The 24,672-nt window shown below is 40.8% G+C and overlaps 1 protein-coding gene across 4 annotated transcripts in view; it reads right to left on the bottom strand.

The window, feature by feature from the left end:
• Positions 1 to 24,672, bottom strand: part of CTNND2 (catenin delta 2) — a 1,186,471-nt gene that overhangs the window by 188,325 nt on the left and 973,474 nt on the right. For all 4 annotated transcript variants that reach the window (XM_073332332.2, XM_073332334.2, XM_073332335.2 and 1 more), the window contains one exon: positions 21,030 to 21,213. In XM_073332332.2, coding sequence (XP_073188433.2) covers positions 21,030 to 21,213 — 184 coding nt within the window. The remainder of the gene's footprint in view (positions 1 to 21,029; positions 21,214 to 24,672) is intronic.

Raw genomic sequence — 24,672 nt, 5'->3', positions numbered from 1 at the left:
AAGTCAATATGACTGGGGCTAGTGAATTGCCACAAAGTTTGCTATCAATTACTATCTTCTACATCTTACTAACTTGGCTTTCCACAAGGTCTTCAAAAGGGAGAGAGAATCTCCTCAACACTCTGTGGAACAACAGAGCCACTCTGTGCCTTCAACTGCAGCCTGCTGTAGCTTCTGCAGTCCTTGCATTCCCTTTGCACAGGAGTTCCTAGCTGAGGGATTGAAGCAGTTGTGTAATCATTGACTCTTTTTCCACCTCAGCACCAAAGCTCCTCCTGAGTGGCGGTGTGAACACAGATCCCATATAGCACCATGCTGCAGTACACATGAGGAGTGAATGGAGAACAAAGAGCTAAACTGGTGATGCTGCCATTGAGGCATTCAATCTGTGAAATTTACCCTTAAAAAGGTAGGATCAACATCTGTTATGTCCAGTTGTGTTTAGAATCATTCCAGTTCATCAGGCCACTGAGATCTAGAAAGTGCCAGATTATAGGATGAACTAAAAATGAACATACTAGGTGCAGACTTGTCACCTTAGTGAAAATGTGTTTGCAAAATCTTTGCATTTTTAAAAAATGAATACAATGTTTAAATAGAAAACAAAATAAACCCTAAATCTGTATTCCCCAAATATTTTATTTTTACGGAAAATTTAGTGTAAGTACAATTTAAACCTGTGGTAGAGTGAAATGTAAATTAACACAATACAATTAGGGCTGTCAAGTGATTAAAAAAATTAATCATGATTAATCTCGCAATTAAAAAAATCAATCGTGATTAATCGTGCTGTTAAACAATAATAGAATACCATTTATATAAATATTTTGGATGTTTTCCACATTTTCAAATATGTTGATTTCAGTTACAACACAGAATACAAAGTGTACAGTGCTCACTTTATATTTATTTTTTATTATAAATATTTGCACTGTAAAATAAAAAATAGTATTTTTCAGTTCACTTAATACAAGTACTGTAGTGCAATCCCTTTATCATGTAAGTTGAATTTACAAATGTAGAGTTATGTACAAAAAATAACTGCATTCAGAAATAAAATAATATAAAACTTTGGAGCCTAGAAGTCCACTCAGTCCTACTTCTTGTTCAGCCAATTACTCAGACAAACAAATTTGTTTACATTTGCAGGAGATAATGCTACTACTTCTTGTTTACAATGTCACATGAAAGTGGGAAAGTGGCACGGCTGTAGCCGGCATTGCAAGATATTTACATGTGAGATGTGCTAAAGATTCATATGTCCCCTCATGCTTAAACCACGGTTCCAGAGGACATACGTCCATGCTGATGATGGGTTCGACTTGATAACAATCCAAAGCAGTGCAGAGCGATGCATGTTCATTTTCATTATCTGAGTCAGATGACACCAGCAGAAGGTTAATTTTCTTTTTGGGTGGTTCGGGTTCTGTAGTTTCTGCATCAGAGTGTTGCTCTTTTAAGACTTCTGAAAGCATTCTCCATACTTCATACCTCTCAGATTTTGGAAGGGAGATTCTTAAACCTTGGGTTGAGTGCTGTATCTATCTTTAGAAATTTCACATTGGTACCTTCTTTTGCCTTTTGTCAAATCTGCAGTGAAAGTGTTCTTAAAATGAACAACATGTGCTGGGTCATCAACTGAGATTGCTATAATATGAAATATATGGCAGAATGGGGGTAAAACAGAGCAGGAGAGGTACAATTCTCCCACAATGAATTCAGTAACAAATTTAATTAATGCATTATTTTTTTAATGAGCATCGTCAGCATGGAAGCATGTCCTCTGGAATGGTGGCTGAAGCATGAAGGGGCGTATGAATGTTTAGCATATCTGGCATGTAAATACTTTGCAATACTGGCTACAAAAGTGCCATGCAAAAGCCTGTTCTCACTTTCAGGTAACATTGTAATTAAGAAGCAGGCAGCATTATCTCCCACAAATGTAAACAAACTTGTTTGTCTGAGCAATTGGCTGAACAAGAAGTAGGACTGAGCAGACTTGTAGGCTCTAAAGTTTTACACTGTTTTGTTTTTGAGTGCAATTATGTAACAAACAAAAAATCTACATGCATAAGTTGCACTTACAAATTGAGGTGAATTGAAAAATTCTATTTCTTTTATCATTTTTAGAGTGCAAATATTTGTAATAAAAATAATATAAAGTAAGCACTGTGTCTTTTGTATTCTGTGTTGTAATTGTAATCAATATATTTGAAAATGTATAAAAATATCCAAAATATTTAATAAATTTTAATGGGTATTCCATCGTTTAACAGTGCAATTAAAATTGTGATTAATCACAAATTAATTTTTTAAATCATGATTAATTTTTTTTTAGTGAATCGTGTGAGTTAACTGCAATTAATCAACAGCCCTAAATACAACGATGCATTTTTAAGGAAAACACTTAACTTTCATATCAGGTACTATTTAACCCAAAGCATCTGACCTGAAATGAATTGAACCTGTCAGAAATCTGAGAAGCTACTCAGCCATTCAAATGAGATTGGAGAAGTTCAGCACATCCCTAATATAAATTGGGCCTACATAAAATTTGCATTTTTGGTATGAAAGAGATGCATGAGTTACTTATTTCAGAAAACTTCAGGCATAAAGAAAATATACTGAGGTCTATTCTAGCTTTTGATGCTTGGAGAAATTTATGTGTGTAATTCCCAGTTATGTTAAAATGGCACATCGTAGGCAGGAACAGACTTCTGTGTTATTGGTTTACGAGAGACAAGGTGGCTTAGGTAATATCTTTTATTGGACTAATTTCGCTTGGTTAGAGAGAGAAGCTTTCGAGGCACACAGAGTTCTTGTTAGGTCACTGTGACCAACATGGCTACAACTACACTTCATTATTGGTTTATGAACAGTTATAATATTATGATTAAATATGTTATAAAATTTGCAACCACTGAGTGTCTTAAAGAGTATTAATCCTGACAGATTTGGAAAACACTTTCCCTTGATCATATACATTTTTTACAATAAAGCACAAAAATCTACATTAAAATAGAAGAAAAACTAAAATGTTCCTGAAACTCCACCCCAATTCTCTGATTTGTGTCTAGGAGGTTCTGTAGCTGATATAGGATCATGTTGATTTCAATGAGCTTTGGAACAGGCCTTCACCAGTTCCTCTGCCACGTGAGTAACAACTGAAGCCACAGGGACCATTCTGTAAGTGCTCACCAAGATGAATAAGTGCTGCACAATCCAAACTTTACAATATTTTATCACCCTGTTATTAGATCCTATACTGCAACATGTGTTTACAACCTTTGTAATAAATCACATTGAGAGAAAGTACTGGAAGCTGCTGTGTTTCAAATGTCACTCCAATTGCTTCCTTCTTTTAAAGGAAAAAAATGGCTTTGGGCAACAAAAGAAACTAAGAGTCTAATCCTTTGAAAACCTTTGTTCACACAAGTTGGCCCACTGAAGTACATGGGATTTCCCAGGTGACTAAACAACTCACACAATGGTTTTCAGGTTGAGGCCCTCAGAACTCCATTCTACTCTTGTATATATGGGTGTATATCCTATTATAGAAAATGGCAGTTGCATCTGGGGGCCAATTTTGGTATGGTCCATCTCCTGTAATCACTCATGCTGATGTAAACATGGAGCACTTTTAGGGCTTGTCTACACTACCGCTTAAGTTGATGTAACTTACGTTGCTCAGAGATATGAGCGACATAAGTTACATCGACTCCCCAAGCGACATAAGTTACATCGACTTAAAACGCTGTCTACAACACGCTATGTCAGCAGAAGCGCATCACCCACTGACATGGCTTCCGCCTCTCGTTGAGATTGAGTAATTACAGTGACGGGAGAGCGCTCCCCCATCAACATAGTGTGTCTTCCCCAAACGCACTACACTGGCACAGCTACAGCCGATGCAGCTGCGCTGATGTAGCACGGTAGTAAAGACAAGCCCCTACTGAATGCAAGAACATTTGTCTAAGTATTGGAAGGCAGAAATTTTCTAGAACAAATAAAGTTTTACTTTTTGTGCCAAATGATTTAAAAGGAATTCTATACTGGCAGAAGGTGTATTTATAAAGATTTCTGGCTGAGATTTTGACAGTGATTTTGGTGGCCTGGGACAGAATCTGAAACTGAGGCCACCCCTTCTTTCAAAAAATTACTACTGAGAGGACACTGGGGGAGGGGGTGGATTGGAGAGCGAGCTCACCTCCCATTTACCCTGCTGGGGCTGGGCCCAGCTCCCCGCTCTGGTTTGAGTGAATGCCGCTGTGACCTTGTGTGTCAGATCACAATGCCACTCAATTTGGGAGCCCTCTAAAACAATGGACCGAGGGCAAATTACTGCTTTTGTCCCCTATTCTGGTTATGCATGAACTTCCAGTGTTAATCTTTTAGTTTAAAGTAAGGTTTGTAAGGGAAACACTGAGAGACGTTTAAATTACAGTGCACTATTGTGACTGGCAATGTTCATATGAACAGAATGTGCCTTGTCTAGATCTCATATAAATGTGTTCAGCATGAGTACATAAAATGAGAGGAATTGTTCCCATAAGAAAAAAATGGGATGCTTACATTTTTGACACATCTATACATTTAATTTTGTTGGTACTTTTCCCTTGTGTACCTTCTGAATAAAATTCTCATAATATTAATCAGAGGACTTTAATGTATTCAAATTAGCCTTTTTTCTCCTCAATTACCACATTAGATTTTATTTCAGCTACATTTCTGTATTATCACAGAATTTACACAAGAACTACACCTTTTATATCAAGCATAGATTTGCATCTTAAACTTTATGTTCAACTGTGATAGAATCATTGTGATTGATCAGTTTATGAAATGATTTGGGAATTTTTCCTAGACTGGATCTTTCTTCTGGCTTCCTCTGAAGATAAATTCTGTCCTGCATATGTGACACTGATTCTCTCTCTGTTGCCTGTCTCTTCTGGGATGCATCACGGGAACCCAGTATCCACCCCAGTGGATGGAATTACAGAAAAAGGACCTGTTGAGGAGGAGTGTTCTATCCTGGCAAGCTTTCTGTTGACAAGCTGTTAGTAAAGACTACTGGTGTCCATAAGTGAGGGTTTCTCTTTCTGGTTTGTGGTATGGGTAACTAAATAGATTGTGATTAATGTTTTTTTTATGTGAATCTGGGAATATGTGTAGGCATTCATATTTTTTTTAAAAAAATGTTGAACATTTGATATAGTACCAATTAAAGCAACATGGCCCCAAATTTCAAATGTAGGTAATCTAAAATGAGACACCCAAATCCATAAGAACAGCCATACGCGGTCGGACCAAAGATCCATCTAGCCCAGTTACCTGTCTTCTGACAGTGGACTGTGCCAGATTCTTCAAAGGGAATGATCAGAACAGGGCCATCATCAACTGATCCATCCCCTGTTGCCCAGTCCCAGCATCTGACAGTCAGAGGCTTAGAGACACACAGAGCATGGGGTTGCACCCCTGACCATCTTGGCTAATAGCCCTTGATGGACCTATCCTCCATGAATTTATTTAATTCTTTTTTGAACCCTGTTATAGTTTTGGCCTTCACAACATCCCCTGGCAACGAGTTCCACAGGTTGACTGTGCATTGTTTGAAAAATTACTTCCTTTTTGTTTGTTTTAAATACATTGGGCGACCCTGGTTCTTGTGTTATGTGATGGGGTAAATAACACTTCCTTATTCAATTTCTCCACACCATTCATGATTTTATAGACCTCTATCATAACCCCTTTCATCACCTCCTTTCCAAGAGGGTCAATCCCAATCTGATATATCCAGATTTAGGCAACAAAAATGTTTTTAAGAAAGTTAACTTATCTTCAGAGCTGCTGAGTCAATGGGATTTTGCAGATATTCAACACCTCTGAAAAGCAGGGCATTTTATTTAGATACTTTGCCATACTTAACGTGCTTAACTTTAGGCACTTGCATATGAGAGTTTGGACACTTGTATTTTATAAAACTGAAATTTCTCCCTATGGTCCTTCCTAATAACTATCACCGCAACAATCTTACCCGATTAATGCCTTACTAGTGACATTAAATATTGGGGAAACTTCAGGTTTGATACTTCAGAAAGAAGCACCATTATGTTAAATAAAAGCAGCTTTTTAAAAATGTGGCAATATGAAAATTATAAAGAACTTTTCAGCTAATATATTTAAAAGTAGCGTGACCATACATCCACTTTTGGCTAGGATAGTCCCCTTTTTAAGCCCTATTCCGAGCATCCCAATTTTTTTGGCGAAACTGGGCATTTGTTCCGTTTGCTCTTACCAACTGATGATCAGATGGCAAGAGCAAATGGGACAAATGCCCAGTTTTTCCAAAAATCTGGGGCATGCCCCCCTAGTGGGGTGTTCCGGGGGGGAAAGTGAAGAAGCACCACTTGTCCCACATGGCAGGGCTCAGGTGAGCAGTGATGCCAGGCAGCTCAGGCCAGCCCCACGCATGGGAGGAGGGAGGTACTAAGGCCAGCCCCACTCATGGAAGTGGGCTCAGGTGAGCTGCTTGGGCCAGCCCCATTTGTGGGGAGGAGAGCTTGGGTGAGCAGGTCAGGCCATCTCTGCATAGACTGGGGGCTTGGGCAAGCAGCTCAGGTCAGCTCTGCGAGGAGGGGACTCAGGCAAGCCCTGTGCAGTGTCCCATTTTCCCTTTGGGAAATATGGTCACCCTATTTAAAAGTTAACTTAAAAATAATGTGTACATTTACTGCTCCTTTATGATGTATAAATGTGGCTCCAAGCTGCAAGGTGGTTTTATCCCTCAGTTTGATGAAGAACATTGGTAAGATCCCAGGAAAAACTGGATAAGAACAGGGTAAAACTTGAACTGTGACTTGCCTAGCCTCAGACTGAAGAGAGGTCTTACATATTGTGTTAGTCTCATTTGCCCAATGAGCGTAAAACTAATTTAACATGGGAGTTTACAAACTTTGCTTGGTTGTGGCCAAACGGGGTTCTAATACAATTTAAGCTTTTTAAAAACTCAGTGGTTACACCAGGATAGAGAGGTCCTTAAAGTATGTAAAATTCAACGTGACCTTCCCCGTCAAAATGAGGAAAGTTAGGGCCTGATAGTTATAACATTATTAATGAAAAATTAATAAAATGAAGCTACCTTTACACATAATAAATGAGCAATAACATAAGCAAAATATTGTTGCTTCAAAGTTGACCTCAAATAACACAGTTCTTTACAAAGGTGAAGGTACTAAAATGAGGGTTTTTTAGCTATCCTACTGACAGTAGAAATTTCGGCTTAAGAGAGTGACAGATTACAGGCTAATAAATTCATCTACATTGTACAATAGATCAGATCCGCCTACTCATTATTCCGTTGAGTTTCAAAATGACATAAATAAATGCAAACGCAGAAAAAAACTGAGGGACATGTCAAAAGATCATGAAAAAAGAGAAAATCCATACAATGTGCCTTATTATGAACATTGGCTGTGACATCAGGAGTGAAAATAGATACCAATTTTACATAGCAAAACTAGTCCAACCCTAAATATTGTGGCAGTTCTTGTAAGTAGCAATTTCCATGACAAACCAAGTATGGGGAGTATATTCCTCACAAGCTATGGAAACACGAAAAATCCCTGCATTGATAAAGTTTTAGTATTTTCTGCATGAAAATTAAAAGATCACACACATATCGACATTTATCCTTGAATACCACTTATCTGGAAATACTGACTTGGCTCTAAGATAAACCCTTTCTCATATTTATATACAATAAAAGGTTTGTTTCTGAAAAGTGACTTTCCCCCTTGAATCCATTATATAAAGTATGAGGGATGGGGAAATCAAACATTCTCAACAGTACCTCAAGTTCGCTAGCACAATTTGAGTTCGCAACAAGGAATTCCCTGTGTTTTTCACTGACACGCAACTTTGCTAAATATGATTATAGACTGTAACTGTAGCATTAGCAGTAAAGCTGCTGATGTGACTAATGTCTGGATTTAAATTACTTAAGCAGCTAACGGTTGTGGCAGTCTCTCAAGCCACACAGCAGGCCAGCCTAGCCCATGGGCAAGTTACCACTGCAGCAGACTAAAGAGAAGAAATCCTTGGAGGGGATTTGCAGAGCTGCCCATGTAAATGAATATTCTGACTCTGTACTCTGCAGCTCTTTAATCTGGCTCCTTCTTGCTCTCTTGTCTGTTGGATCCACACAACCCATGGCACTGACTGGAGTAAACCCCCTCTCCCTTCTACCAACTCCTGGTGGAGAGACAGATGATTCACAGCTGATCCAAGAACCTGGGCAGAAGTCCTGGTCCTACTGAAGTCAATGGGAGTTTTTCCCATTGGCCCATTTTGCCCCAGCTCTGAAGCGTACATTGAGAGCCCAAAAACCTTTGGACTGTGGACCCTTTGACATCCTTCCCTCACAGACAGAATATCAATTACCCTGAGAAGAACCTTCCATGTTCTAGTACAGGGGTGGCCAACCTGTGGCTCCGGAGCCACATGCAGCTCTTCAGAAGTTAATATGCGGCTCCTTGTTTAGGCACCGACTCTGGGTCTGGAGCTACAGGCGCCAACTTTCCAATGTGCCGGGGGTGCTCACTGCTCAACCCCTGATTCTGCCACAGGCCCGGTCCCCACTCCACTCCACCCCTTCCCGCCCCCTCCCCTGAGCCTGCCATGTCCTCACTCCTTCCCCTCCCCTCCAAACCCTCCTGAATGCCACAAAACAGCTGATCGGGAGGTGTGGGGAGGGAGGGGGCTGTGGGGCTGCTGGTGGGCAGGAGGCGCTGGGAGTGGGTGGCGGGAGAGCTGATAGGGGGCTGCTGACATATTACTGTGGTTCTTTGGGAATGCACATTGGTAAATTCTGGCTCCTTCTCAGGCTGGCCACCCCTGCTCTTGTAAATCAAGTAAAGCACTGAACTTGCTCACAAAGTCCAACATCATCCCCATGAGAGTAATTGCAACATATTGTCATTGTGCTGAAGAGAAACTTTGACTCTTTCTTTGCAAATGGGACAGTCATAGATGACCAGTAGAAAAGGCTACTTTCACTCCATGTAGATAGCTGGCTCCATTTTATACAGTCACACAAGCTTGCAGAGCTTGTGCTTGTCAGCAAACTTGGGAACACTTTTTCAGCTAAACAGGTATTCTTAAACCATGATCAGAGACTCAACAGTTGTCTTTCTTTTATGGGTCATATATGATCAAGGGCCCATGCAATCTGCAGCAAAGAAGACCTGTGGCAAACCCCTGGTTTCTGTGGCACTCTGGTGTGGCAGACTACAAAGTCTATACCCCCTTCATTTACATTAAAAACTGAAATTTCTTTGGGAGAGAAATATGAAGATGAATAGTACAATTGTTGTTATTTATTTTATGCTGTCCTCATATTTTTCATTGTCAGTCTGCAGCAGATTTTCATATTGAAATTCTATACTGCATCATGGAAGTTCCTGAAGGTAGAAAGCAATTGGAGCGTCTGACATTGGAGGAAGATTATTATTTTGGGATATTCACATTTGCTGAATGTTTCAGCTGCAATCACCTTCAGTGAAACAGTTAAGAATATGGACATTTAAACTCTCACCATTATACTGTACAGTTAATAGCTCATTGAGAGCTATTTCTTTAGGCCATCTGTAAATCCAGCCAGAAACCACTGGATCAGTTTATGTTTAGCTCACTTTTTTCAAACGTTCCTTTCTTTGCTAATGTGCAGGCTAGAGCCTTTTTATTTTATTTTATTTTACTTTATTTTATTTTTTGATTGAAAGATTAGATTCTGAAAGACATTACTGGGGCAATTTTGACAGCCACAGAATATATAGGGACCTATATATGATAAGTACCTGAACTACTATCTCCTCTTAAGTTTTAAGTCCTTGATTAAGTTTGTAAAGAAACTGATGCTTTAATACCGTGTACATTTTCAGGAAAGAAACCTCTATGTATGATAGAAAATCAAATGATACATAAAAGAAAGAAGGGTATACAGCAACATAAGCATCTACAAAGTGTAACCAGTACTGTTAATTAGAACCGTTAAAAAGTCTTGCAACACAACCACATGAAATTGTTAATTTTGTTCTCAGTCATGAATGAAAACTTGACAAGTTTCATGTGAAACAATTTTGGCACCAAAAGCCTTTTCTCAAAACACAAACTGAAAAATGTTGTGGTCTCTGGATAAATGTGATTTTTTTCAAGATTGCAGATGTTTTTAGATTTGTTTTGGTTTTGTAAATAAACAACCACGATAGTTACATATATGACAACGTGACATGTTAAAGTCACATATTAGGGCTTTAAGGTTCAAATGACCCATTATGAGCCATACACAACATCTGAAAGTTAACAAAACTCATAGTTTTCATTTGGATGTTCATCTTCTCTAAAATGGATTCAAATGAACCAGAAATGATAAAACAAAGATCCTGGATTTTAAAAACATGTGAACAGAAATCATCAGTCTTAGTTGAAACACACAAGAACTGAAACTGGCTACATTTCACAGAGCTACATGTGCTAAGTTCCTGGCACCGTACTGGAGAGACAAGTTAATCGGGAGTTACCATTTAATATGTCATATGCGATACCTCAAAATGTTATGAAAGATGAATATTTATATTGGAATGAGGAATAATGGGTGCTATTTTGTTCTTCCAGCTTTTAATGTTCTAAATAATTTCAAAATACCCAAGTTATATGAAACTAATAGCACTAGTGTGGTTACAAAATTACTGGCTTTTTTCATGTCACAAAAACGTAAGCACTACACTTAATAAACAGCTCTCCACTCAGCAAGACATAAACTCAACAACTCAAAATAAGGCTTGATTCTGCAGCCCTCATTCACATGAATAGACACACTGGCTTCAACTGGACTACACCTGTGAGAGAGAGCGTTGTCGGAGTAAGCCCATGCAACTTTAGAATACAAAGCAAAGATCTAGCGATGATACTATAAGTCATTGTAGGGTAACCATCAGCAGAATGTCCAGGCAGCTGCTGCACTACAGCTTCTCTCACATCTCTCTTTATTTAAACCTCCCAACTCCAAAAATATCATATAAGCAAGTAAACACTGAAGCTATAGCTTTAAAAAAGCATTAAACTTTGCATATCTCAGCCTGTTTGTGCTCAAAGGGCCATCAGTATTATACATTTGGAAACATTCAAACGCACATTTTAAAGAAGAAAACGGATTCAGAAAATATTTTTCTAAGATATATCCGTGAAAATCGTAAGTGCTTCATATCTACCGGTGCTAGCTGCCAACACTGCTCCCTCACAAGAGAATTAAAAGAGTCCTAGTTAAGGAAAAGAAGCAAAACTGAAGATGAGAGGGCAGAAGAGGAAGTCTTGTCTCTAATAAGAAAGTGGAAGTCTCAAAGAAAAAGATAATGTGCTTTCCATAAGGGTACATATTTGAAACCAAATGGATATGCATAAACAGGCTCAACCTGGAAGCGATTATATCACCTTGCCTTAAATATTATCTGCCTTTCTTTGTGAGACCCACAGGTTATCACAAATGTGCACCAGAGGGTACATGCATCTAGTCATAAATAAGAAAAAGTAATCATAACGTTTAACGTTGAGTGGGAGCACTTAAAATACAGTATAACAAATTGTTTAAACTAGGCATTGGATGCGGTATGCTGTCAGGTCCTCGAAGGCTCAAAGCATTGTAGACTTTTTCTCAAAGACATTATGCTGCTTCTCTCATTCTACAATCTCACAAAACACAGAGACAGAGAGATTAATGGAAAGCAGGAAATGGGCAGCCCTTTCATAGATAAACTTACAAGGTACAGATGATTTTATTTTTAAAATATACATATATTTTTAAATGCCCAATAGGACCCTATCACCTAAGACACAAAAATAGCTCAGAGGACATCATTCCAAGATACATTAAGTGGTTAGTGGGACATTTCTGCCCTTCACATTACATGATGCTCAACGTTCCTCAGTGTGACAGGTTTACAACAGCAACTTGTGAAAGGTAAAATGGAAATTTCTTGCTGGTCTGAAGCATAAAGAGTTTAATGCCCTCTGAATGTTCTGTGCCTCTAGATTAATATCTGCACAGTTTATCTGAGAAGGCGGTATTCATAGATTCACAGATATTAAGGTCAGAAGGGACCATTATGATCATCTAGCCTGACTTCCTGCACAATGCAGGCCACAAAATCTCACCCACCCACTCCTGCGATAATCCTCTCACCTATGTCTGAGCTATTGAAGTCCTCAAATCATGGTTTAAAGACTTCAAGAAGCAGAGAATCCTCCAGCAAGTGACCCGTGCCCCATGCTACAGAGGAAGGCGAAAAACCTCCAGGGCTTCTTCCAATCTGCCCTGGAGGAAAATTCCTTCCCGACTCCAAATATGGCGATCAGCTGAACCCTGAGAATATGGGCAAGATTCACCAGCCAGATACCCAGGAAAGAATTCTCTGTAGTAACTCAGATCCCACCCCATCTAACATCCCATCACAGGCCACTGGGCATATTTACCATGAAGAGTTAAAGATCAATTAATTGCCAAAATCATGTTATCCCATCATACCATCTCCTCCATAAACTTATCAAGTTTAATCTTAAAGCCAGATAGGTCTTTTGCCCCCACAGCTTCCCTTGGAAGGCTATTCCAAAACTTCACTCCTCTGATGGTTAGAAACCTTTGTCTAATTTCAAGTCTAAACTTCCCGATGACCAGTTTGTATCCATTTATTCTTGTGTCCACATTGGTACTAAGCTTAAATTATTCCTCTCCCTCTCCGGTATTTATCCCTCTGATATATTTATAGAGAGCAATCACATCTCCCCTCAACCTTCTTTTGGTTAGGCTAAACAAGCCAAGCTCCTTGTGTCTCCTTTCATAAGACAGGTTTTCCATTCCTCAGATCATCCTAGTAGCCCTTCTCTGTACCTGTTCCAGTTTGAATTCATCCTTCTTAAACATGGGAGACCAGAACTGCACACAGTATTCCAGGTGAGGTCTCACCAGTGCCTTGTATAATGGTACTAAAACCTCCTTATCCTACTGGAAAAACCTCGCCCGATGGACCCCAAGACCGCATTAGCTTTTTTCACAGCCATATTACATTGGCAGCTCATAGTCATCCTGTGGTCAACCAATATTCCAAGCTCCTTCTCCTCCTCCGTTACTTCTCATTGATGCGTCCCCAGCTTATAACTAAAATTCTTGTTATTAATCTCTAAATGCATGACCTTACACTTCTCACTATTAAATTTCATCCTATTACTATTACTCCAGTTTACAAGGCCATCCAGATCTTCCTGTATGATATCCTGGTCTCTCTCTAAATTGGCAACACCTCCCAGCTTTGTATCATCCACAAACTTTATTAGCACACTCCCACTTTTTGTGCCGAGGTCAGTAATAAAAAGATTAAATAAGATTGGTCCCAAAACTGATCCCTGAGGAACTCCACTGGTAACCTCCCTCCAGCCTGACAGTTCACCTTTCAGTATGACCCGCTGTAGTCTCCCTGTTAACCAATTCCTTATCCACCTTTCAATTTTCATATTGATCCCCATCTTTTCCAATTTAACTAATAATTCCCCATGTGGCACGATATCAAACGCCTTACTGAAATCTAGGTAAATTAGATCCACTGCGTTTCCTTTGTCTAAAAAATCTGTTACTTTCTCAAAGAAGGAGATCAGGTTGGTTTGGCACGATCTACCTTTTGTAAAACCATGTTGTATTTTGTCCCATTTACCATTGACCTCAATGTCCTTAACTACTTTCTCCTTCAAAGTTTTTTCCAAGACCTTGCATACTACAGATGTCAAACTAACAGGCCTGTAGTTACCTGGATCACTTTTTGTTCCTTTCTTAAAAACAGGAACCATGCTAGTAATTCTCCAATCACACATTACAACCCCTGAGTTTACAGATTCATTAAAAATTCTTGCTAATGGGCTTGCAATTTCATATGCCAGCTCCTTTAATATTCTCGGATGAAGATTATCTGGTCCCCCTGATTTAGTCCCATTAAACTGTTCGAGTTTTGCTTCTACCTCAGATATGGTAATATCTACCTCCATAGCCTCATTCCCATTTGTCATGCTACCATTATCCCTAAGATCCTCATTAGCCTTATTAAAGACTGAGGCAAAGTATTTGTTTAGATATTGGGCCATGCCTAGATTATCCTTAACCTCCACTCCACCCTCAGTGTTTAGCGGTCCCACTTCTTCTTTCTTTGTTTTCTTCTTATTTATATGGCTATAGAATCTTTTACTGTTGGTTTTAATTCCCTTTGCAAGGTCCAAATCTACTTGACTTTTAGTCTGTCTCACTTTATCCCTACATGTTCTGACCTCAATAAGGTAGCTTTCCTTGCTGATCCCTCCCATCTTCCACTCCCTGTATGTTTTCTGCTTTTTCTTAATCACCTCTCTGAGATGCTTGCTCATCCAGCTTGGTCTACAACTCCTGCCTGTGAATTTTTTCCCCTTTCTTGGGATGCAGGCTTCCGATAGCTTCTGCAGCTTTGAGTTAAAGTAATCCCAGGCCTCCTCTGCCTTTAGATCCATAAATTCTTCAGTCCAATCCACTTCCCTAACGAATTTCCTTAATTTTTGAAAGTCAGCCCTTTTGAAATCAAAAACCCAAGTTGCAGATTTATTTTTGTTTATCCTTCCGTTCAGTTTGAACTGAATTAGCTCATGATCACTTGAACCAAGATTGTCCCCTACAACCATTTCTTCTATGAGGTCCTCACTACTCACCAATAGCAAATCTAAAATGGCATCCCCTCTAGTCGGTTCAGCAACTACTTGATGAAGGAATCCATCAGCTATTGCATCTAGGAAAATCTGAGCCCTATTATTATTACTAGCACTTGTCCTCTGGTCTATATCTGGGAAGTTAAAGTCTCCCATGATCACACAATTCCCATTAGTATTTACTTCATTAAAAACATTAAAGAGGGCTCTATCCATATCCAAATTAGATCCCGGTGGTCTGTAGCACACCCCAAGCACTATTACATGGGAGGCTCTAGTAGTTTTCTTCCCCAAGTGATTTTTGCCCAGACGGACTCTGTCTTATCCATGCCATCGCTTCTTATTTCTTTACATTCTACCTCATCATTGATATACAATGCTACTCCACCACCTTTACCTTTATTTCGGTCTTTCCTAAACAGCACATACCCTTCAATACCTGTAGCCCAGTCATGACGACTATTCCACCATGTTTCTGTTATCCCTAGAATATCTGGTTTCACTTCCTGCACCAGTAGCTCTAGTTCCTCCATTTTGTTACCTAGGCTCCTCGCATTGGTGTACAAACATCTTAATTTTTGCTGTTTGGCTTCGTTCACATTCTTTACCCGATTGGGCACAGACATTCTACCACCAGTATCACCTATTAGACTGGTATCTACACTACCTTTTCTCCTTATGTCCATTCTCCTACCCACGGCTGTATCCTTTCTTACTTCGTTTTCTTCCGTCTCAATGCTAAAATCCAGCGTGGAGATTATCTGGACATCTCTTAACCATCTCCCCCAAATTCCTCGTTTAAAGCTCCTTAATCAGTTTTGCCAGCCTCCATCCTAGAATTCTATTTCCTTCCTTACTCAGATGAAGTCCATCCCAAGAGAACTGTCGTCTGTCCATGAATGCCTCCCCGTGGCCATACATCCCAAAGCCCTCCTTATAGCACCACTGCCTAAGCCATCTGTTGATAGTCATAATCTTGTCACACCTTTGTTGCCCTTCTCTAGGAACAGGCAGAATCCTACTAAAGATCACCTAAGCCTCAATTTCCTTAAGCGTCTTCCCCAGCCTAGCATAGTCTCCCTTGATATGTTCCAGCGAGAATCTACCGGTATCATTTGTTCCCACATGAAGGATAATTAGGGGATTATTTCCTGCTCCCTTTAGGATCCTTTTCAACCTCAGGGCTACATCCTGTATCTTAGCACTTGGAAGACAGCACACCCTTCTATTCTCTGGATCAGCTCTGGTTACAGAGCTCTGTGAATTTGTCTGCACTTACATATCCCACTAACTCAGGGGTGGACAAACTACGGTCCATGGGCTATAACCAGCCCATCAGGGCTTTGTATCCAGCCCGCGGGATTTGCCAGCACCATGGCGCCGAGGGGCTAAATCAGGGTTCCTGCCTGCCCTGGCCCCGTACCGCTCACGGAAGCAGCCGGCACCACATCCCTGCAGCCCCTGAGGGAGGGGGGGCAGAGGGCTCCGTGCACTGCCCTCTCCTGCAGGCACCGCCCCCCACTGCTCCCATTGGCCAGGAATGGGGAACCGCAGCCAAAGGGAGCTTCGGGGGAGGTGCGAGGGCAGCGTGTGGAGCCCTCTGCCCCCCCCACTCTCCCAGGGGCCACGGGGACGTGGTTCAGGCTGCTTCCGGGAGCAGTGTAGGGCCAGGGCAGGCAGGGAGCCTGCCTTAGCCCAACTACGTGCCACTGCCACCCCGGAGACACTCAAGGTAAGCGACGCCGGGCCGGAGCCCACACCCTGAACCCCTTCTGCACCCTGCACCCCAACCCCCTGTCCTGAGCCCTCTGCCACACCCTTTCTTCACCCCCAACCTGAGCCTCCTGCTGTAACCGGACCAGGGGGATGAGGTAGATGAGGCTTTCTTCCGGCAGCTCACGGAAGCTACTAGATCGCATGCCCTGATTCTCATGGGTGACTTTAATTTTCCTGATATCTGCTGGGAGAGCAATACAGTGTTGCATAGACAATCCAGGAAGTTTTTGGAAAGCGTAGGGGACAATTTCCTGGCGCAAGTGCTAGAGGAGCCAACTAGGGGGGGCGCTTTTCTTGACCTGCTGCTCACAAACCGGGTAGAATTAGTGGGGGAAGCAAAAGTGGATGGGAATCTGGGAGGCAGTGACCATGAGTTGGTTGAGTTCAGGATCCTGACGCAGGGAAGAAAGGTAAGCAGCAGGATACGGACCCTGGACTTCAGGAAAGCAGACTTCGACTCCCTCAGGGAACGGATGGCCAGGATCCCCTGGGGGACTAATTTGAAGGGGAAAGGAGTCCAGGAGAGCTGGCCGTATTTCAAGGAATGCCTGTTGAGGTTACAGGGACAAACCATCCCAATGAGTCGAAAGAATAGTAAATATGGCAGGCGACCAGCTTGGCTTAATGGTGAAATCCTAGCGGATCTTAAACATAAAAAAGAAGCTTACAAGAAGTGGAAGGTTGGACATATGACCAGGGAAGAGTATAAAAATATTGCTCGGGCATGTAGGAATGAAATCAGGAGGGCCAAATCACACCTGGAGCTGCAGCTAGCGAGAGATGTCAAGAGTAACAAGAAGGGTTTTTTCAGGTATGTTGGCAACAAGAAGAAAGCCAAGGAAAGTGTGGGCCCCTTACTGAATGAGGGAGGCAACCTAGTGACAGAGGATGTGGAAAAAGCTAATGTACTCAATGCTTTTTTTGCCTCTGTTTTCACTAACAAGGTCAGCTCCCAGACTGCTGCGCTGGGCATCACAAAATGGGGAAGAGATGGTCAGCCCTCTGTGGAGATAGAGGTGGTTAGGGACTATTTAGAAAAGCTGGACGTGCACAAGTCCATGGGGCCGGACGAGTTGCATCCAAGAGTGCTGAAGGAATTGGCGGCTGTGATTGCAGAGCCATTGGCCATTATCTTTGAATAAACTGGGAGGAGTGGTAGATACGCTGGAGGGGAGGGATAGGATACAGAAGAACCTAGACAAATTGGAGGATTGGGCCAAAAGAAATCTGATGAGGTTCAATAAGGATAAGTGCAGGGTCCTGCACTTAGGATGGAAGAATCCAATGCACCGCTACAGACTAGGGACCGAATGGCTAGGCAGCAGTTCTGCGGAAAAGGACCTAGGGGTGACAGTGGCGAGAAGCTGGATATGAGTCAGCAGTGTGCCCTTGTTGCCAAGAAGGCCAATGGCATTTTGGGATGTATAAGTAGGGGCATAGCGAGCAGATCGAGGGACGTGATCATTCCCCTCTATTCGACATTGGTGAGGCCTCATCTGGAGTACTGTGTCCAGTTTTGGGCCCCACACTACAAGAAGGATGTGGATAAATTGGAGAGAGTCCAGCAAAGGGCAACAAAAATGATTAGGGGTCTAGAACACATGACTTATGAGGAGAGGCTGAGGGAGCTGGGATTGTTTAGCCTGCGGAAGAGAAGAATGAGGGGGGATTTGATAGCTGCTTTCAACTACCTGAAAGGGGGTTCCAAAGAGGATGGCTCTAGACTATTCTCAATGGTAGCAGATGACAGAACGAGGAGTAATGGTCTCAAGTTGCAGTGGGGGAGGTTTAGATTGGATATTAGGAAAAACTTTTTCACTAAGAGGGTGGTGAAACACTGGAATGCGTTACCTAGGGAGGTGGTAGAATCTCCTTCCTTGGAGGTTTTTAAGGTCAGGCTTGACAAAGCCCTGGCTGGCATGATTTAACTGGGAATTGGTCCTGCTTCGAGCAGGGGGTTGGACTAGATGACCTTCAGGGGTCCCTTCCAACCCTGATATTCTATGATTCTAACCACCCATCCTGCACCCCAACCCCCTGCCCTGAGCCCCCTCATATACCCTGCACCCCTCCTGTGCCCCAACCCCTTGCTCTGAGCACCTTCCTGCACACCGCACCCCCTCCCACACCAAGCACTCCCTTCTGCACCCCAACACCCTGCCCCAGCCCTACAGTCATGGCCCTGCATGCAATTTCCCAACCCAGATGTGACCCTTGGGCCAAAAAGTTTGCCCACCCCTGCACTAACTGATAAAAAGTGAAGCAGGAAAAGGTGAATTTAGAGAGGGAACAAAGAGCAGAGATACCATCAAGGCTGCTACTAGAATAGAAGCAGATACATCACAACTGGTACCCACAATCACTCCAACTCTTTCCAGATAACGTGGCAGGGATATCATGGGTACTTCTTTCACAGTAGTAGGAAATCACACATTTCCATGAGATTCTACTCTCTAGTGCCTCGAAACATGAACACAAGTCCAAGATATATCATCAAACTCCTTTCAAAATCAGAAGAGTGCAAATACCTAACATACTTAAGGCATTCCAAAATACCTCCTGTCAAGATTCCTTCCCCACTCTGAACTTTAGGGTAGAGATGTGGGGACCTGCATGAAAACATCATGAGCTTATTTTTACCAGCTTAGGTTAAAACTTCCCCAAGGTACAAACTATTTTACCTTTTGCCCTTCGACTTTCGCTGCCACCACCAAACATCTAATCGGTATTATTAGGAAAGAGTCCATTTGGAAACTTCTTCCCCCCAAAAAATCCTCCCAAATGTTACCCCCCCCTTTCTGGGGAAGGTTTAATAAAAATCCTCACCAATTTGCATAGGTGAACACAGACCCAAACCTTTGGATCTTAAGAACAATGAAAAAGCAATCAGTTTCTTAAAAGAAGAATTTCAATAGAAGAAAAAGTAAAAAGAATCACCTCTGTAAAATCAGGATGGTAAATACCTTACAGGGCAATTAGAATCAGAACATAGAGAATCCTCTAGGCAAAACCTAAAGTTACAAAAAGACACAAAAACAGGAATATCCCTTCCCTCCAGCACAGCTTATTTTCTCAGCCATTTAAAGAAATCATAATCTAACGCATCTCTAGCTAGATCACTTACTAAGTTCTAAGACTCCATTCCTGTTCTGTCCCTGGCAAAAGCATCACACAGACAGAGAGAGAGAGGCTTTGTTTCTCGCTCCGCCCAGCTTTTGAAAGTATCTTGTCTCCTCATTGGTCATTTTGGTCAGGTGCCAGTGAGGTTATCCTAGCTTCTTAACCCTTTACAGGTGAAAGGGTTTTTCCTCTGGCCAGGAGGGATTTTGAAGGTTTTACCCTTCCCTTTTTATTATGACACCTCACGTAGCCATTACATGCTGCAGTTTTAAGTTCAATATCAGCAGACATTTATGAAGTATTACCAGTTGTTCTTGTAATAGCATCATAACATTAGTCAAGCAAACACTGTATTATTTTTCCACAGAACTTCTGATGCTATTTCCAAGGATGAGATAACTCACCGGAAACCAACCAAGCAACTCACCTCATCGATCATGACAGATAGGTAATGGAGCAACTAGCAAAACACCCCACCTAATTGCAAGTCTAACCATATACCAACATTTGGAGCTACACGGACAGTTACAATTACAATAATACCAATAATACATAGTATTTATATAGCACATTATTTCTGCAGAGTGATTCACAAACATTAACTAACTAATCTTCAGAATAACTCTGTGAGGTAGATAAATATTATCTCAATTATACAGAGAGGGAGAAATTGATACACAGAGGTTGTGGAACCTGCCAAAAGTAAACAAATCAGTGCAAGAAACAACACTAGAACTCAGGAGTTTCTGACTTAATCCCTTGATATAAATTTGTCATGGAAGAAACAGTTCGTGATCTTGCTACCCTTTTCCCTACATCAACTTCACAAATTAACAACAGATATTCAAGGGTTGCAGATACCTGTTATGGAACAGTTTGTGTATTTCGGTTCCATAATATTAAATGGGCTGGTTTATTTTTACACATCTTTTTTCATCACTCTTTCTTGCATAAAAAACCCCAGCTGCTTTATACAATCACATTACATTTAATGGCATTTGGAACCCAGAAGGCATCCAAATATTCCTTTCTGTAAGCGTCTGTGTTACTTTGTACACTAATTAAGTTGGAGTGATAATGAGAACATATTGACACCATTTAAGCAACTGGGGAATGAGACAATCTACAAGTAGTAGAAAAACATCTGCAACATGCTCTGGTGCAGGGGATCGGTTAAAACTATTTAAAAATGTGTACAGATTGCTCTTGAATGGCTTAAAGCTTCTCTATGGAATTCATTTCAAGATTTAAGGACTACCATATGAAAAGTCATCTTCCCTGCTGAAATGCAAACCAAGTTTAAAATATTTGGGATGTTGGGAATGAAAATTCAAGATAAAAATAGAATGATTCAGCTGACTGACCTTAGGCACCCAGTGGCATTGCGCAGCACCTGTGATGAATGGAGCTGTATTTTGTGATCATCCTGGAGGGGCGAGTTGTCCCATCCCGAGTGAGGGATGATCACTGCATTAGTCAACACTGCAAGGGCATCCTGGATGATTGGCATTTTCAGTGCATCACACGAGGATAGATTCCAGAGAACTCCTACAAAAAACAAATGTTTAATAATTAGTACTTCCAGTGACAACAGAGAGCAATTCTTGTTTTGAAATTACTTTTCATGGCACTGCTATTCTTAATCAAACTGCATGCCAAAGAAAGTCTGCATAGTGTCTGAAGGATCAGTGATGACTAAACATTGCCCCACTAAGAAGTTACCTTTCAAATTTCCTTTAAAAATAAACTGTCTCCACAGCAATCCTGAAGTTTCTGAGGGTTAAGGCTGACAAATGGTCAGTGTGTTTGTGATTTAGCTACTATTTTTTATTAAAAAGTAAATCAAATAAATAATAGAGAACAAGTTTGTGCTACAGATTGGACTGCCATCCACAGGCAATTACATAGAGGGAACTAACTCCTTTTTGGATCTCCATTGTAGCTTGAATGGAGTGGTCCGGTGACACCTTAAAGACTAACAGATTTATTTGGGCGTAAGTTTTCATGGGTAAAAAACCCACTTCTTCAGATGCATGGAGTGAAAATTACAGATACAAGCATAAATATATATTGTCACATGAAGAGAAGGGAGTTACCTTACGAGTGGAGAACCAATATTGAAGACCAGTTTAGTCAGGGTGGATGTAGTCCACTCCCAGTAATTGATGAGGAGGTGTCAAAACTAGGAGAGGGGAAATTGCTTTTCTAGTGAGCCAGCCACTCCCAGGCACTATTCAAGCCCAAATTGATGGGGTTACTGGGAGTGGCTGGCTCACTACAAAAGCAATTTTCCCTCTCTTGGTATTGACACCTCGTCATCAATTATTGGGAGTGGACCACATCCACCCTGACTAAATTGGCCTTCAACATTGGTTCCCCACTTGTAAGGTAACTCCCTTTTCTTCATGTGCCTGTATCTGTAATTTTCACTCCATGCATCTGAAGAAGTGGGTTTTTTACCCACGAAAGCTTATGCCCAAATAAATCGGTTCATCTTTAAGGTGCCACCGGACACCTCATTCTTTTTGTGGATACAGACCAACACGGCTACCCCTCTGATACTTGAATGGAGTGGCAAGGCTATACTCTATCTACAAATATACCAAAGGTGCTCCTTTGACAACTCACATGAAGTGTAACAGCCATGCAAAATTCTGTTCACCCAGAACAAATCATTTTTACAGGCTAGTCAATCTTTTTTCCTCCGTTGTCATTATGGTACAGGGCAAAGAAGTAGATTTTGTGCCTCAGCTGGTAAACGTTCATGACAGTTTTGCAAGGATGGAATATATAATTAGTTTTATTAATATATGTATGGCCTACATATTCATATATGTAGAGAGATAGCTAGACCTGTGTTAGTTACTTAACAAAATATAAAAGCATTACAAATCTTATCCACAGGTAACAAGGCTAGAGGTACAAACACTCACTAGATAATTTCTTAGAAAGAGATACCTTGTGCTAAGATTAAAAAATTACAAAAAGCAAATGAAAAATTACAATAAAATGAAAATTTCTTGGAATAGCCATAAAGATTACATCAAAAGAAAGACTACTACTCTCATATTTTGGTATTTAAAGATAGACTATCAAAAGCAAACCATATCATTTGCGTTACTTAAATATAAAAATAAAGGAAGTAGACAAAACAGTTATAAATAAAATGGAAAAAAACCCTACAGTTTGTAAAGAAATGGTTCATGCTAAATCTTTTTTGCAGTATTCTGAGATCTGAAAGCGACCTCCAGTAAATATGAATCAATAACTACAGGATTAATTTTTTTAGTTTTATTTATGTGCTTAATTTTCCTGTAGATATTTCATACATAAAATTGCATATTTTTTGTACATACTGATTAATGTAAGTCATTTGGGTAACTATTTCAATAACAAATGACCTGACTGAAATATTCCATATATAATAAGCAGGTAACTAACTCATTGTCAGCATGAGAGCCAGAAAAATGAAAATGTGAAACATGAATATTATTTTTCTGTCATCTAAAAATAACTTCTTTCTTTAAACATCCCTTTGATTTTTTTTTAAACAGCAAATGAAATACTGTATTTCTTTCAGAGAATATGCACCTGCACAGTTACTGAACTCCATTTTTCCATGGCCTCTGCTTATGAAGATTTTATCAGCACGTTTTCATTATACACAAAGTTTCTAATTCTCCACTGCCCGGCACCTTGTATAGTTATTAACATCTCTGCAAAGTGAGTGTAAACTAATACCAAAGCATCACAGTCACTTCTGACACTCACTTGCCACTCTGAACAGGTGTAAGTAATATCCACAGTGCATAGCAGTGGAGAAAGAGGCCCATAATTGATTCAATGCCCAATGAAGTCAATGGGAGTATATCCACTGACTCTTTCTAAAGAGGCACATAGGAAGCAGAAACCTGGGCCTCAATCCTGCAGAGCACTTAACCATGTGCATAATCCCATAAGAAACATAAGAATGACCATACTGGGTCAGACCAATGTTCGACCTAGCCCAGTATCCCGTATCCTGACAGTGGTCTATGCCAGGTGCTTCAGAGGGAATGAACAGAACAGGGTAATCATCAAGTGATCTATCTCCTGTTCCCCATTCCCAACTTCTGGTCAAACAGAGGCCAGGGACACTTCAGAGCATGGGGTTGCATCCCTGCCCATCCTGGCTGATAGCCATTGGTGGACCTATCCTCCAAGAACTTAGCTAGTTCTTTTTTGAACCCTGTTATAATCTTGGCCTTCACAACATCCCCATTGATTTTTCCCCCTTACTCCATGTTAATATTTCCTTATTCTCTTATCTTCTAGCACATTCTTGCTGGTTAAAAGTAAGGTCAGATAAATATCACCACAAAATGCTATATACAATGTAGTTGTAGCCATGTCGGTCCCAGGATATTAGAGAGACAGGATGGCTAAGGTAATATCTTTTATTGGACCAACTTCTGTTGCTGAAGAAGAGCTCTGTGTAGCTCAAAAAGTTGTCTCTCTCGCATGCAGAATTTGGTCCAATAAAAGATATTACCTCACCCACAACAACATGCTGACATTTACTAATGACTGAGACAGTCATTAGTGATATTCTTTACGCTCCTTTGCCTTATTTATATATACACTAGACATTTCACATAAGAACTTTCTCTCCATAAAGGGGTACTACTGATGTCTGCTGGAATCTCCACCGAGCTCCATACTCACCAGAGAGACAAAACTTCACTCATGCAGGGGTCTGGTTTTAACTCCACCATAACATTAATCCCTAGGGTACCACCAGACCAGATCTGACTGTCCTAAGTCCTTCTGTCAGGGAGGTACTCTCACCTCTCTTACATTCAGGGTGGAGTCAAATAAGCCACATTGCCCCAGTGAGTCAGCAGCAGTGAACATGCTGCTCCTTGCAGAGTTCCAGCACCTGTTAACAGAAGGAGCAATAGGAGAATCCTGGCATATTGTGACAATGCTTCAAATCTAAATTTAAGGCTTTAAAAGGTAGAGACCATG

This window comes from Lepidochelys kempii, chromosome 2 (genome assembly GCF_965140285.1).
Source record: "Lepidochelys kempii isolate rLepKem1 chromosome 2, rLepKem1.hap1, whole genome shotgun sequence".
NCBI lineage: Eukaryota > Metazoa > Chordata > Testudines > Cheloniidae > Lepidochelys > Lepidochelys kempii.
The sequence above is the reverse complement of the archived record's forward strand: the minus strand, read 5'-3'. Positions and strand labels throughout refer to the sequence as shown.